General features: G+C 43.7%; 2 protein-coding genes across 5 annotated transcripts; one reads left to right on the forward strand and one right to left on the reverse strand.

Moving 5' to 3' along the window:
* Positions 1-80: 80 nt before the first annotated feature.
* Positions 81-3,819, reverse strand: LOC135342370 (uncharacterized). 3 transcript variants are annotated; one of them, XM_064539098.1, is made up of 8 exons: positions 3,678-3,819; positions 3,379-3,459; positions 3,108-3,198; positions 2,475-2,831; positions 2,132-2,288; positions 617-772; positions 416-497; positions 81-363 (listed from the first exon to the last, which is right to left on the reverse strand). In XM_064539098.1, the coding sequence occupies exons 5-8, from the start codon at positions 2,147-2,149 to the stop codon at positions 221-223; spliced, it is 399 nt and encodes a 132-aa protein (XP_064395168.1). In that variant the 5' UTR covers positions 2,150-2,288; positions 2,475-2,831; positions 3,108-3,198; positions 3,379-3,459; positions 3,678-3,819; the 3' UTR covers positions 81-220. The 3 variants fall into 3 exon arrangements, 2 of the variants coding, with proteins under 2 accessions (XP_064395168.1, XP_064395167.1); XM_064539097.1 differs by having other exon boundaries at positions 2,461-2,831; XR_010396853.1 differs by lacking the exons at positions 81-363; positions 416-497; positions 617-772 and adding an exon at positions 1,983-2,010 and having other exon boundaries at positions 2,461-2,831.
* A 1,821-nt stretch (positions 3,820-5,640) lies between these two features.
* On the forward strand, positions 5,641-13,089 carry LOC135342356 (uncharacterized). 2 transcript variants are annotated; one of them, XM_064539077.1, is made up of 12 exons: positions 5,641-5,860; positions 6,368-6,643; positions 6,810-6,851; positions 7,177-7,378; positions 9,268-11,361; positions 11,416-11,487; positions 11,593-11,667; positions 11,730-11,804; positions 11,855-11,899; positions 11,985-12,124; positions 12,366-12,630; positions 12,742-13,089. In XM_064539077.1, the coding sequence occupies exons 4-12, from the start codon at positions 7,258-7,260 to the stop codon at positions 12,990-12,992; spliced, it is 3,138 nt and encodes a 1,045-aa protein (XP_064395147.1). In that variant the 5' UTR covers positions 5,641-5,860; positions 6,368-6,643; positions 6,810-6,851; positions 7,177-7,257; the 3' UTR covers positions 12,993-13,089. The 2 variants fall into 2 exon arrangements, with proteins under 2 accessions (XP_064395147.1, XP_064395146.1); XM_064539076.1 differs by having other exon boundaries at positions 5,641-6,643.
* Positions 13,090-13,128: the final 39 nt, after the last annotated feature.

A 13,128-nucleotide genomic window follows, 5' to 3' on the forward strand; every position in this document is an offset into this window, starting at 1 on the left:
ACTGAGCATGTGCGCTGCATGCATAACTATGCGCTGCAGTGTGAGCGCTTAATTAGCAACGCCCACACAATCGAGTCCTATAATTATAATATTATAGCATTCTTGGTTAGAACCACAGTCATGTATACAGATAAGAGAGTTACGTTAACAAAGGAATTTATAAACTGTATACATAATCAATAATTAAACAGTCCGAGTGTCCCATGTTGAGTTAGTAAGTTCATCTCTTTCTTTTCTTCTTAGCATCAGCCTCATCGTCATCGTCCTGAGGTTTAGCCTTTGTCTTAGACTCCACTAGAGCAGTGGTTGTTTTCTTCATGAGATCTCTGCTCACAAACTCCTCATCGCTACCACTGTCCTCGTCTACAGGGGGGGGGGGGTTAGAATAATACATACAAGTCTATACATTGCTTACCATAGAACATTTGTCGTGAGCCCATCTTTGGCAGGTCCACCTTCACATTGCCAGCCATACCGCCCTCGACAACATGGCGGAACTGTGACAACAGAAATACAGTGGATGTACTTTAGAATAAAAAACAGCAACACATTACAGTCCTCGTGGATCTAAGACACAGTGATTTATAATTATAATAATTAAGTCACAGCAGCTCACCTCCTCGTCCTCCATCTCCTTGTGGACAGTGTCCAGGTCCCTACTAGAGAGCTCCTCCGCTAGACTCACTAACTTGCCCTCCACACTGCTCAGCTGTTCGATCACATACTCCTCACTGCCAGGGGACAGCTTGGGCTTCAGGGCATGAGAGTGAGGCTATACAGGGGTTAGGGGGTATGTGTTGGTACAGGGCATGAGAGTGGGGCTATACAGGGGTTAGGGGGTATGTGTTGGTACAGGGCATGAGAGTGAGGCTATACAGAGGTTAGGGGGTATGTGTTGGTACAGGGCATGAGAGTGGGGCTATACAGGGGTTAGGGGGTATGTGTTGGTACAGGGCATGAGAGTGAGGCTATACAGAGGTTAGGGGGTATGTGTTGGTACACAGGGCATGAGAGTGGGGCTATACAGGGGTTAGGGGGTATGTGTTGGTACAGGGCATGAGAGTGAGGCTATACAGAGGTTAGGGGGTATGTGTTGGTACAGGGCATGAGAGTGAGGCTATACAGGGGTTAGGGGGTATGTGTTGGTACAGGGCATGAGAGTGAGGCTATACAGAGGTTAGGGGGTATGTGTTGGTACAGGGCATGAGAGTGAGGCTATACAGAGGTTAGGGGGTATGTGTTGGTACACAGGGCATGAGAGTGGGGCTATACAGGGGTTAGGGGGTATGTGTTGGTACAGGGCATGAGAGTGAGGCTATACAGGGGTTAGGGGGTATGTGTTGGTACAGGGCATGAGAGTGGGGCTATACAGGGGTTAGGGGGTATGTGTTGGTACAGGGCATGAGAGTGAGGCTATACAGGGGTTAGGGGGTATGTGTTGGTACAGGGCATGAGAGTGAGGCTATACAGAGGTTAGGGGGTATGTGTTGGTACAGGGCATGAGAGTGAGGCTATACAGGGGTTAGGGGGTATGTGTTGGTACACAGGGCATGAGAGTGGGGCTATACAGGGGTTAGGGGGTGTGTGTTGGTACAGGGCATGAGAGTGAGGCTATACAGGGGTTAGGGGGTGTGTGTTGGTACAGGGCATGAGAGTGAGGCTATACAGGGGTTAGGGGGTATGTGTTGGTACAGGGCATGAGAGTGGGGCTATACAGGGGTTAGGGAGTATGTGTTGGTACAGGGCATGAGAGTTGAGAGTGGGGCTATACAGGGGTTAGGGAGTGTGTGTTGGTACAGGGCATGAGAGTGAGGCTATACAGGGGTTAGGGGGTATGTGTTGGTACAGGGCATGAGAGTGGGGCTATACAGGGGTTAGGGGGTATGTGTTGGTACAGGGCATGAGAGTGAGGCTATACAGGGGTTAGGGGGTATGTGTTGGTACAGGGCATGAGAGTGGGGCTATACAGGGGTTAGGGGGTATGTGTTGGTACAGGGCATGAGAGTGAGGCTATAATAAATTGAAGTCCTATACAATTTTATATTGCACCACAATTAATCTAAAGCTTGTACTACATTTGCAGATATGTACTTGTGTAGTCGTACAATACACACACACAGTACTTTCTTACTGCTTTGATGTGCTGCATCTTCTCTGTGAGATGCTCCACTCCGTTGTTGACCTGTCCCAAAAGTTTATTGGCACTCTTGGTTTTACTCTCACTCTCAGCACACTTCCTCTTGGCATCGTCAAGGTGACCTTAGAACTCCTCCAGCATACGCTGACCACTGCACACACACACACACACACACACACACACACACACATTAAATGGAGTAGTAGCTATTAGCATGAATGCTTTGTACACCACTTTCTAAGTAGCAGTGTACATGTACATACTAAGTTAGTACAACAGTACTGTCTGCATACATGTATAGTACACGTGTGTATGATTCTTACGTAGACATCTTTGCCTCTCCCGAGTACTTGAGGTCCTCAAACTGTGCCTGCAGCTTCTCCCTCTCCTCCTTGAGCCGTGACACCACCTTAGTGTTCTCCTCTCTCAGCTGCTCCAAATGTCTCTTAGTGTCCCCCTGGTTCAGGAACCTATCCACCACCTCCTGGATGTCTGACACTCTTTAGGCAGCTCCAATTTTGTGTACAGATCCAACTTGTCACAGCTTGGCCAGATGTCTCCCTGCATGATTGGATCGATTTTATCTCTGCCAAGGAGAATTTGACATCTTCACAACTTAGGAGGCCGGCTAGATCGTGGGCACAGAATTCAAACACGAGGTAAATGCTCCCTCTCTCTCTGTTGTACGGAGTCGCTGTAAGGAGAGAGAGAGATATCGTATATAGCAGGTTTATATTGAGGGTATAAACTTTCGCGGAAAGGCTACTAGAAAGGTTTTCGAAGATTTACTTCTCACGAAATAGCAGATTTTTTTGGCATGCATGCGATATTAAATTCGTGGGTATAAACATTTGCGGTACAATTAATCAGCGAGCATTTATACTCGCTATACGGTACCTTGCTATACAATCATAAATTAATTTGTGAGGCCATTTCCACTGATACAAACTAGTCAATGGTGCTACATTACCTTTGGTCCTACAGATCTCAATAAGGGACACGATGTTCTCATGGTCGAGCAGTTGTAGTATCCGTATCTCCCTCAGTGCAGTCATGGGAAACTGCACAGTGTGTGACAATGAATGAAATGTCACCTTATTGAAACAACAGGCTGTTATGACACTTAAGACTACCTACACAAAACATGATATGCTGCATGCTTATGGGCGAAATATAGAAATATTGCATAATTAGAGTGCCGCCTTCAATTGAGATGTTCCGGTACTGTGACCACGACTCACCCCTTCAGTCTCATTCTCCATCCGCACTTTCTTAAGAGCTACGAGTGCATTTGTCCTCCTATTGCGAGCTTTAAACACCTCCTTAATAGTGACGAAGACATTGTTACTGATCATACAGGATTCTAGAGTGCTGCCATGAACGTGAACAGATTGTATCTCTATCAGAAAGCTCCCTTAATTGAGTCCTAATACGATTTATGGGAAGTCAACGTTGTGTGTGTGTGTGTGTGTGTGTGCCCTTTGTGAGGGTGTGTGTGTGTGTGTGTGTGTGTGTGTGTGTGTGTGTGTTTGGAACTCACCCAAAAGTTCCCTGGCCAACTTTGGCCAACCGCTCATACTTTCCAATCTCTGGACAGAAGGGGAAGTTGATGGCAGAGGATTTCATGGGTCCCCCAGAGCTCGCCTGACTAGAGGTAGTGCCTGAAGCACTCATGGCCGGCCGGCTGTGTGTGTTTGGTGTGCCAAGTCAACTGTGCTAACCACGCCCCTAACCAATAGGTCATTACCTCTAGCCACTCCCACAAAGAAATATAGGGGTGTTCCAGCTAGACCTTCCCTTGAAATGGCTGAATCTACAACACTGAATGCTGCTAGTTCCCCACAGTTGATGGAGGATGATTTCACTACTGGGGAATGGGTATGATATTCACATGATAGATAGATACTCAATGATCAGTGCATTCTCCTAGTGCCTAGATGTACTTGTTGACCACCCATAAACACACTTGGCATCATTCATTCATCACAGTATAGTGCCTACACTCTACCCTGTCAGTGTGAGGTGTTTTATCTCATGTTGTTGTTCTCTCCACATGTACCACTCTCTCTGGATGGACAACAGTGGGAGATTAAGGTACGTTGTGTGCAATCACATTCTACCAAGCTGACATGCTTGTGCTCTGAGCACTTGTTGTTAGGAGGTAGACAGTGTAAAGAAGAGCACATACGGATAACTGAATGTGATACTATTCCTTAATTGAGACAAGTAGATCTACTCGTAGTAGTACCTGAAAGTATGCATGGTTAATCAAGTGTTTCAGTCTGCATGTTTGGCTGTCCACAATTGTTTCCCCTCCCCCTGTGTTCATGCATCACCAGTGTACTGTATCACTGCACTAATGTTCTCTTCCTTCCATTTCATGCATCTCCACCTCACCTTTGACTGACCCTCTGAAACAACAGACTGTAAGTTGGTGTGTGTTGTCAGAGTATTTAGTGTCTGTTGCATATTCTGTGATGTTTCTACTTCCCCATTATTACTCTTGTGTGTGTGCAGTGCCATAGTGTTATATAGGGAAATATTTAGTATGATCACATTCAACCTCGTAATCATTCATTTACTATCTTCCCACTGTTTGCCCTGTGGACTCTCCCTCTCTGGATCAACAGTGGGTTAGTTGTGTTTGCACGTGCACACTTATTTTAATGGTTACTAGGAACTCGTAAATTAATATTTAGCCGAGGCCCACACAACTTATTAGGCTGTACTTATATTACTTTTGGTGGTTCATAGAATATGCATCTAAGTTGGTACATTATCGTGTTTGTCTCTTCCCATGCACACACTCATTCCTATGTTGGACCACACACTGATTTGGACTACTGTAGGAGGTGAGCTTCTTACGAGTACTCAATGTCCACACACTAAAATGGTTCAGCTGCAATGTGTACGGATGTACTGGTTACCTAGCATCATTAGCGTGTGTCCCTTGTCCTCTAGAGCTGACCCTCTCCCTCGTATAGGGTAGACCATGGCTACGAGGACGATATCAGCCTCCCAGTTTGTGGTTACCCCAGGTGTAGGCCAGGGCACATTTTAACTGTTCAATTCGTAGTCCCATTTTACGCACAAGTTGGTGTGTATCATTAATTTTGTGTACATTGTGTTCATGTAAATTCCACAACTAATTAAGTTGTTGAAGATTTTTCCCAAGAGCTTTTCTATGCACCACCATTGTGTACATTGTGTACATGTAAATTTGTGTTTATGTAAATTCCCCAACCAATTAAGTGCCTACTGAACCTAAAACTTGTTGTTGCCTATTTCTCCCAACTTTTTTATTTCTTAGCTTTTCTATGCCAGGTCTAGCCACTTGTTGCTATGTGTAGTCAGTCCCATACACACCAGCGTTCAACTGATCTGATGTCTTGTATGTGTGTTAAGATTAAATCTCTCCCTCACATGTACCATTTGATGTGTATCAGAAGGCCATTGAGGTATGTTGTGATTGTGTGTGTGTCTCGTGGAGTGCGTGTGTTGTATTGTACAACAAACAAAATCATATGTATTAAAGTTGTACATGTAAGATGCTTGTTGTACCGTTTACCGTCCCTTCCACTGACCCACCCACTGACCCTTCCATTATCTGCTATTGCTAGTACCGAGTACCTGTGTGTGTACTAGCCAGTGTGTGTACTACCAGTGTTCATATCACTCTCTCCTCACATGTACCCTCTGTGGACTGTTACTCAACAACAGACTGTGAGTTTATTGCATGTACATATAATGGCGTACTAGGCTGACTTGTATACATGTACTACTGCATGAAGGCAGAAAGAATAACTTGCGTGACTTTATTTAGGATTAGTACGTACTGAAAGTTTCATGCTGTACAGACGTGTACTTGAAATAATTGATGTATACATGTGTGAATGCATTCATATACTATATAGCGCGAAATTTTTGAGGCACTTATATTTCGTGAAATGGCCTCTAAACGCATTTCGTTGCACAATGTTCGCGGAATATCTGCTTACCGGAAGCCACGCCTTTAAATCTTTGCACGTTATAGCAGATAATTCTAATTAAAGAACAATTTTCGTGGACTTAGTACGTACTGAAAGTTTCATGCTGTACAGACGTGTACTTGCAATAATTGATGTATACATGTGTGAATGCATTCGTGTATTTGAACATGTTCATTTCTCTACATGTCCGTGTCCTACTGCTTGTTAATGTGACTACTGCTAATGATTACTGGAACAACAGAGTGTAAGTTACAGTATGCAGACATGTATGAATGCACTCACTGCTCCTACCATCATCCCCCTCTCTCTGTTTCCATGTGTGTCTTACGCTGGTGTCTCATTGGACTAAACAGAAGGTGAGCGGGACACTGCACTGACTTGTGACTGTACTTGTGTCAGTAATGTTTGAGTTGCATGAGTACATGTGTATTGGCATTCATAGTGTACAGGTTTGTGATTATATTCTTTTCTCTCTCCCTACATTTCCATGGTTACTGAATATCTGGAACAATAGAAAGTGAGTCAAACAATGTTGGCAAACATACCGTACACCTCATGTGCATTCAGTTTGTAATAGTCTTATATCCTTACCTGACCCTCGTAGCTACACCTATAGACAACTCATAATGTGTGACCACAAACACACAGTCTAACTCACTCTTGTCTTTGTTCACCTTGTCCAGTATAAGGCTGGGCATGAGAGTGAACTGAAGCGTCATGAGACGGTGAGTGTTGACAGTTGCACTTACTACTCTCGTGGTAAGAGTGGTACACGCAGTCTAGCAGAACGACAATGTGTGTACATGTACTGTCCATTGTATGATGAATGGTTGCTTTTTGTCTACCTTTGTGTATGTTTTATAAGCCCACTTTTACTGTTTGACTGTGTGAGGTTATACCGTATAGCGGGTAAATATAATATTATGATATACTCGTCAAGGTTGGTGGTTGCTGATTTTTATATTTTGATAATTTGTACATTTGTATCAGCTGTATGTTCTATTTGGTGGAATGTTCATTCAGTCGTATATATATTCTTTACTCCCCCAGAGAAGAGCTGCCCTCCAACAGAGACTGTCTGGTGACATCACTGACCAGGACCGGAGACAACTGCAGGGAGAGCTGAAGGAGATGGAGGGGGAGATCAAGAAGTGTGTCTCAAAGATACAAGTGTGTGAGGGGAGGATACAATACTATGAGAATGAGATTGCTAAGACACGACTAAGACCAGAGGAGAGGCAGAGAAAGGAAGGTGAGGGGAGCAAGGAACTTTATAGTACAGTGAGTGTTGATGCTCATAGTTGCAATCACTCGTACCTGTAGCAACTTACATGTAGTGTGTTATTAGTAGACTGTACATACAGCTGGTCCATTTAATGAAAGCTTTTACTATGTTCGTAATCCCGCTCTTTTTGTTGGTTTTATAAACTTTATGTTGCTAGGAAACTGACTTTTGTACACGTCTGAGCTACCGTATATGCTTGATCAGAGGTCGCTCTCAAATAGTAGCCTCAGTGAACTTTGACTCTAGCATTTCTGCACGTGGCAGCCAGGCTAGTATTAATGATTTAGCTACATGTACCTAGCTACTAGCCTAGTAGCTAGGTACAGGTAGCAGCTTGTTAGTGCTTCACCGTGGCAAAGACTTTCTCATGGCAGAGTTCAGGTTTATGCAGGTGAAAAGAACTTTTGAGGACAAACTAAAGGTTGTTGAATTAGCTGGAGCTAATAAACGCCGCTTTTGAATTGTAGCCTCCTCTTCCAGAAAATGAAACATTTAGTAGCCGCGGCCTCTGATCAAGCATATACGGTATATTCCTTGCTATTCCACACATCTGTCACAGTGTACATGTATTATAATTATGGACACTGTTTATCAGACGTTGATTAATACGTACATCAATATGTGCACATACATGTACAGTCATTGTGATTGAGTGATTGGGTTGGTAACGTTGTACTGTGTACTTAGTGACATCATCATGTTAATTCATTCATAGCACATTCCTGTAATGATCAGCCACATTCCCTGTCATTGGTGGGTCACTCACTTAGCAAGCTTTATGTACGTACAGCTGCTGTATCCATTGTTTGTAGCAGATCGATGCCGGTCCTTCCATTAATTAACCTTTTGTGTAACTTGAGTTACACTACACAGTGGCGGATCTAGGGGGAGATCCCAGGGTGCCACGGATCCCCCCTTTCAGTATAGCTATTGTGACTTTACTACAGCTACCAGCGAGCTATTTATCAGTTTTGTAGCTATTGTAATTTGATTCAATCATTGTACCTGTTGTTCTGATGCATCAACTGCCAAAGGAGTGTTCAGGTTAGCTAGGCTAGCTAGTTGACTGTTCGTGGCAGCTAGCTAGCTCTACACAAGGGACTTCTCCTGGCTGAGTATTGGATTTTCCCTAGTCACATGAGACCGGAAGTGGGCATAACCCCAACAATTTTGCACTGTGCGCTCGTAGTTTGGAACCCCCCTTTTATGTAAGAGCTACCTAGTTGCCTTCCACACTCAAATGTACTCTATTGCGTGTACATGCAGAATGATTTGTGTATGTGTGTATTCTGAGTCTGCTCACCTGAATGCCATAGCGCTGCTCTTACAGCGTGGATAGCCTCCACAAATAATGGCATAAAAGCAAGCAAAAGCTAAGACACTTACTATACACATTGGCTATAGAGCTAGCTAGATGTAGTAGTCGGCTTTAATTCGAGGCACTTCATTACACATGCGCACTATGACAGCCAACTGGAGCCCTACCTGAGAAGACACTACATGGCTGTACATATTATTATGTCTCGGGTGCACATTGTCAGCTTAAAATTAATGGAATAGCTGCAACTGTTTTCGTAAAAACAGCCGCTTTGCTGAAAACACAAGCAGCACCGGTGTGTGTTCGTTCAATTGGTGTTCGTTCAATTGAAGGCCCTTTACCAGTAAAGTCGTGACGTATGATTATAATGTTGGTAAAGGAAGATTTGTGCATACATTTCTCATGTTTTCTACTCATCACCATTCTTTTATTACATCAATCAAATGTTTACATGTCTTTTGTAGCTAGGCAACCAACTACATATGTGTTATGTTTGAGTTAGTGTATGCATGTGTAATTATAGTGACATATTGTTTAGAATCGAAGCGATTGTTTGATGAGGCGATGAAGCACGGACACGTCTTGGTCAACATTGTCAACATGCTCGTGTTTGGACCGGCGGGAACAGGGAAGACCAACCTCAAGCACCTGCTAACTGACAAGCCCCCTCCACTACAGCGACACAGCACTCCTTGTATGGAAAAGCCAGTACGCATTCGATCCGTGTCCAACACGAAATTCAAAACAACTGGAAGAGGCTGGGAAGAGATGTCTCAGCCAAAGCTGCGCAAGCTACTTGCTCAAATTATCGCCAAGTTACCAAAAGAAAGCACTGATCCATCCACCGTATCAAGGGTTGCCAAGAGCTTGAAGAAGATGACCACAACCAAGCTATTTTCTGACCACTTTTCTGATTCCATTTCGAGCCCATCGAGGAACGATTCCGATGAACTTTCTGGCTCTACAAGAAAGTTGAAGAAAGCCGTTGATAAAGTGATAGCGAGTGTAGTGAGTGGTGTGGCAGAAGAGCTGAAGCCAGCCACACAGGGAACTGACCAACTGTCGAGCAGTGACCAGCAAGAAGGAGAACTGTTTGATTCCAACTGGGTGTACGTTACCGACTGTGGCGGCCAGCCGCAATTCCACGACATCAGCCCTCTCTTCATCAAGCACATTTCGGTGGCGTTGATAGTCCTGCGTTTGATTGACGAACTCTCCAGTTTCCCTTCTGACGAGTACTACAAGGATGGGCAGCTTGTTGGTAGTCCTCATGCATCTCACATGACCCTCGGGGAGACACTTCAGAGTCTCATTCGATCCATTGAGTCCCATACCTCACAAGACAAGAAGCCGAAGATGATATTTGTGGGCACATTCTTAGATCAGCTGAAGAGCTCGGATACACTTATCAAGAGGAATCAAGAGATTCTCGACATGCTGCCACCCGATATCAAGAAGCTATTGGTGTACGAAAATCTTGGAATGAACAATCTGATTTTTGGTCTCAACACAATCAGCCGAGAAGAAGATTCACTGGCCACTGCCAATAGGATTAGAATTGCTATTGAGCGCTCTATTCCGTTGAAAGTCAAAATGCCCATCTGGTGGTCCTTCTTGGATTCACTTCTCCAGAGTTTATCTGCCAGTCTCGAGCGAGGTGTACTAGGCATTGAAGAATGTCTCCAATTAGCCACTCGATTTGGTTATGTGCTCAAAGATCTTGAAGCTGCTCTGGTCTTCTTTGACAGCGTGTGTATAGCGCACTACTATCCCTCCATTCTCCCCAACACAGTGTTTGTGGATGCCCAGATTCCACTAGACAAGATCACCGAGCTCTCACAGCACGCCATCTCCCTGAGGGATCCTGAAGTTAAATCAAACACAGGAGGGACAGATGCCGAATGGAAGAGATTTAGAGACGAGGGCATAATCACTGTAAAGTTCCTACAATTCTTCGAGAAGCATTACATTAAAGGCATCTTTTCTCCAGAAGATATGCTGTTGATCATGAAAAAGCTTCTCGTGATTGCTCCCATTCCACTAGTGGAAGCCACTCCCTACCAAGCCGAGTTCTTCATGCCATCTCTACTCACATCGATCCCACCTGCTGAGCTAGACAAAGTTCGTTCCTCCTTCACAACATCACCCCTCGCTGTCTACTTTCGTAGTGGGTGTATTCGCTCTGGAGTGTTTTGCTGTCTAGTTGTGGACGTAATCAAGAGGGTGGGCTGGCAAGTTTTGCTGCCTTCAGGGAAACCAATCTGTTTTGCTAAAAATTGTATCCAGCTAAGAATTCCCAAGCACCCGTGTACCGTGGCTCTGATCGACTCATTCTCGTATATCGAAGTATACATTGACGTCCCTTTTCCTCTGCGCAAAAAACTTTGTCTTTCCATTCGCAATGAAATTTTGAACAGCATTAAATCGTCGTGTGACATGTTACATTACAACAACGACACACCCGAGACAGGCATCTTTTGCCCATGCAAGAAGAGCACTGGAAGCATACGCAAATTGCACCTTGCTGATGTCAGCGAACAGAAAGACTATTGGATATGCTCCCAGGAAGCACGTGTGTGGGGAGAGCTCACTGATGAAGGTAGAATCTGGCTGGACCATAGCGAAGGTTCTGGTGAGTACCGAGTGATTTTTATAATTAAAAAGTATATATTTTTCCCTCAATTAGGTGAATCATCCTCTGCTACGAGAGGCACTTGTACGAAGACTGAGAGAAATAGTGATCAGCAGCAAAACTCCGGTAAGTATACATAACAGCAGCTCTCTATTGAGTGGAAGAACAACATTAACTATCGTTGGTTTGATATGCATGTTGTTGTTTTAGTAATTCCTTTGTTTTGTTCAGTCCATCAATGTGGGACTCTGGCCAATGTTGTTAGTAGCACTGGATCTGGAATGAGTGATCAACAGCCTTGTTTGAGTGAGCATGTTAATTGATAAACGTACTACATGAGTGTAACTGCTGTGTCTGCTTTTCCTCAGGTAATTCTGTAATGGAAGATGTGTGCTTGAAGACGGAAGTACATGTGCATGTTCATGATCAGCGAAATACTTCTGGTAAGCTTTTTATTTTGTGGTTTTTTTGTTTATAACCGTTCCCTCCTCAGACAAATCGTCTCCTGTGTTCGATATAATGAGTGATCAACATACCAGTAAGAAAATTCAACAAGTTATTTTGAGTTTGAAAGTTTACTTTTTTTCTCGGACCACATTTAGTATAACTGTTGTTTTCTTCAGGTGAATTGTCCTCTGTTACAGTAATGGAAGATGTGTGTAAGAAGACTGGAGTGAGGGACCAACAACTAGATCAAGAAATCCCTGAGAATGACATCACTCGATTTGCGGAGAAATTTCCTCAACTGCTGAGCGTGCACAAGGTAGGTAGTACTCTACATCTTAATAAGTACTTATCATCCTGACATTTTGGCAAGGGAAGTACATGTAAGATGTTAGGTGGGGATGATGACATGTTTGTGGTATGCCAATAATCAAGAATTCATTAACATGCCCGATTATTATTGTTCACCAGAACCACTCAATTGTATTCCCATTGAGTTTCCTAGAAGGTATTTGCTATAGGGGCAATCCCCACCAAATGAAACACTGTTTATTTTACAGGCTTTGACAATTAACGATCTACAACATGTCTACGTGACTCTACATGAAAGTGCCCCTTACTGGTTGAATCTGGGATTGGCTCTAGGTCTAACTCATCCTGTTCTCAACAACATCGATACTGGCAAGCATCGTGGCGATAATCTGTCTTGCTTGCGTGAAATGCTGGTTAAGCTCCTGAGTACACAAGATGTAACATGGAGTCTCTTGTCAGACGCTCTCAAAAATCCCACAGTGAAACTCGTCAATTTAGCAGATAGCATCACAGGTAACCATTTTCAATGTTTGTGTAGTTTGCTTTATTTGTCATTTTTAGTGCTTGATATAGACAATAAATTGTACGTATTATTAATTTTAGTGATACCTTTTCTTCATGCAGTCAATCAATCCACAACTCCTAACCTGCTCGATCGACTCAGCCTCCCCCCAGCCTCCCTCGGTGAATTAACTGATGTCACACGTCGTTATGGCAATCAAGCTGGAGTGGCTCATGCATTGAGAGCGTGGCGAAGAGTGAATCCTTCCAGAGCTACCTTCAGGGCCTTGGTGGAAGTTGCCATAGGACTGAGAAGAGGAGACACTGCTACAGACATTTGTACATTCATTGTAAAGGAACTGAACAAAAATTAATTCGTTTTTATATTGAATTGATATTTCTATTTTGTGGTGTACTGTAACATGTGCTATTAAATGCTTTTTCATAACATTGATTGTTGATCTGTGAAAAGTTAAACTGAGCATGTGCGCTGCATGCATAACTATGCGC

The sequence above is a fragment of the Halichondria panicea genome, chromosome 10 (genome assembly GCF_963675165.1).
Source record: "Halichondria panicea chromosome 10, odHalPani1.1, whole genome shotgun sequence".
Taxonomy (NCBI): domain Eukaryota; kingdom Metazoa; phylum Porifera; class Demospongiae; order Suberitida; family Halichondriidae; genus Halichondria; species Halichondria panicea.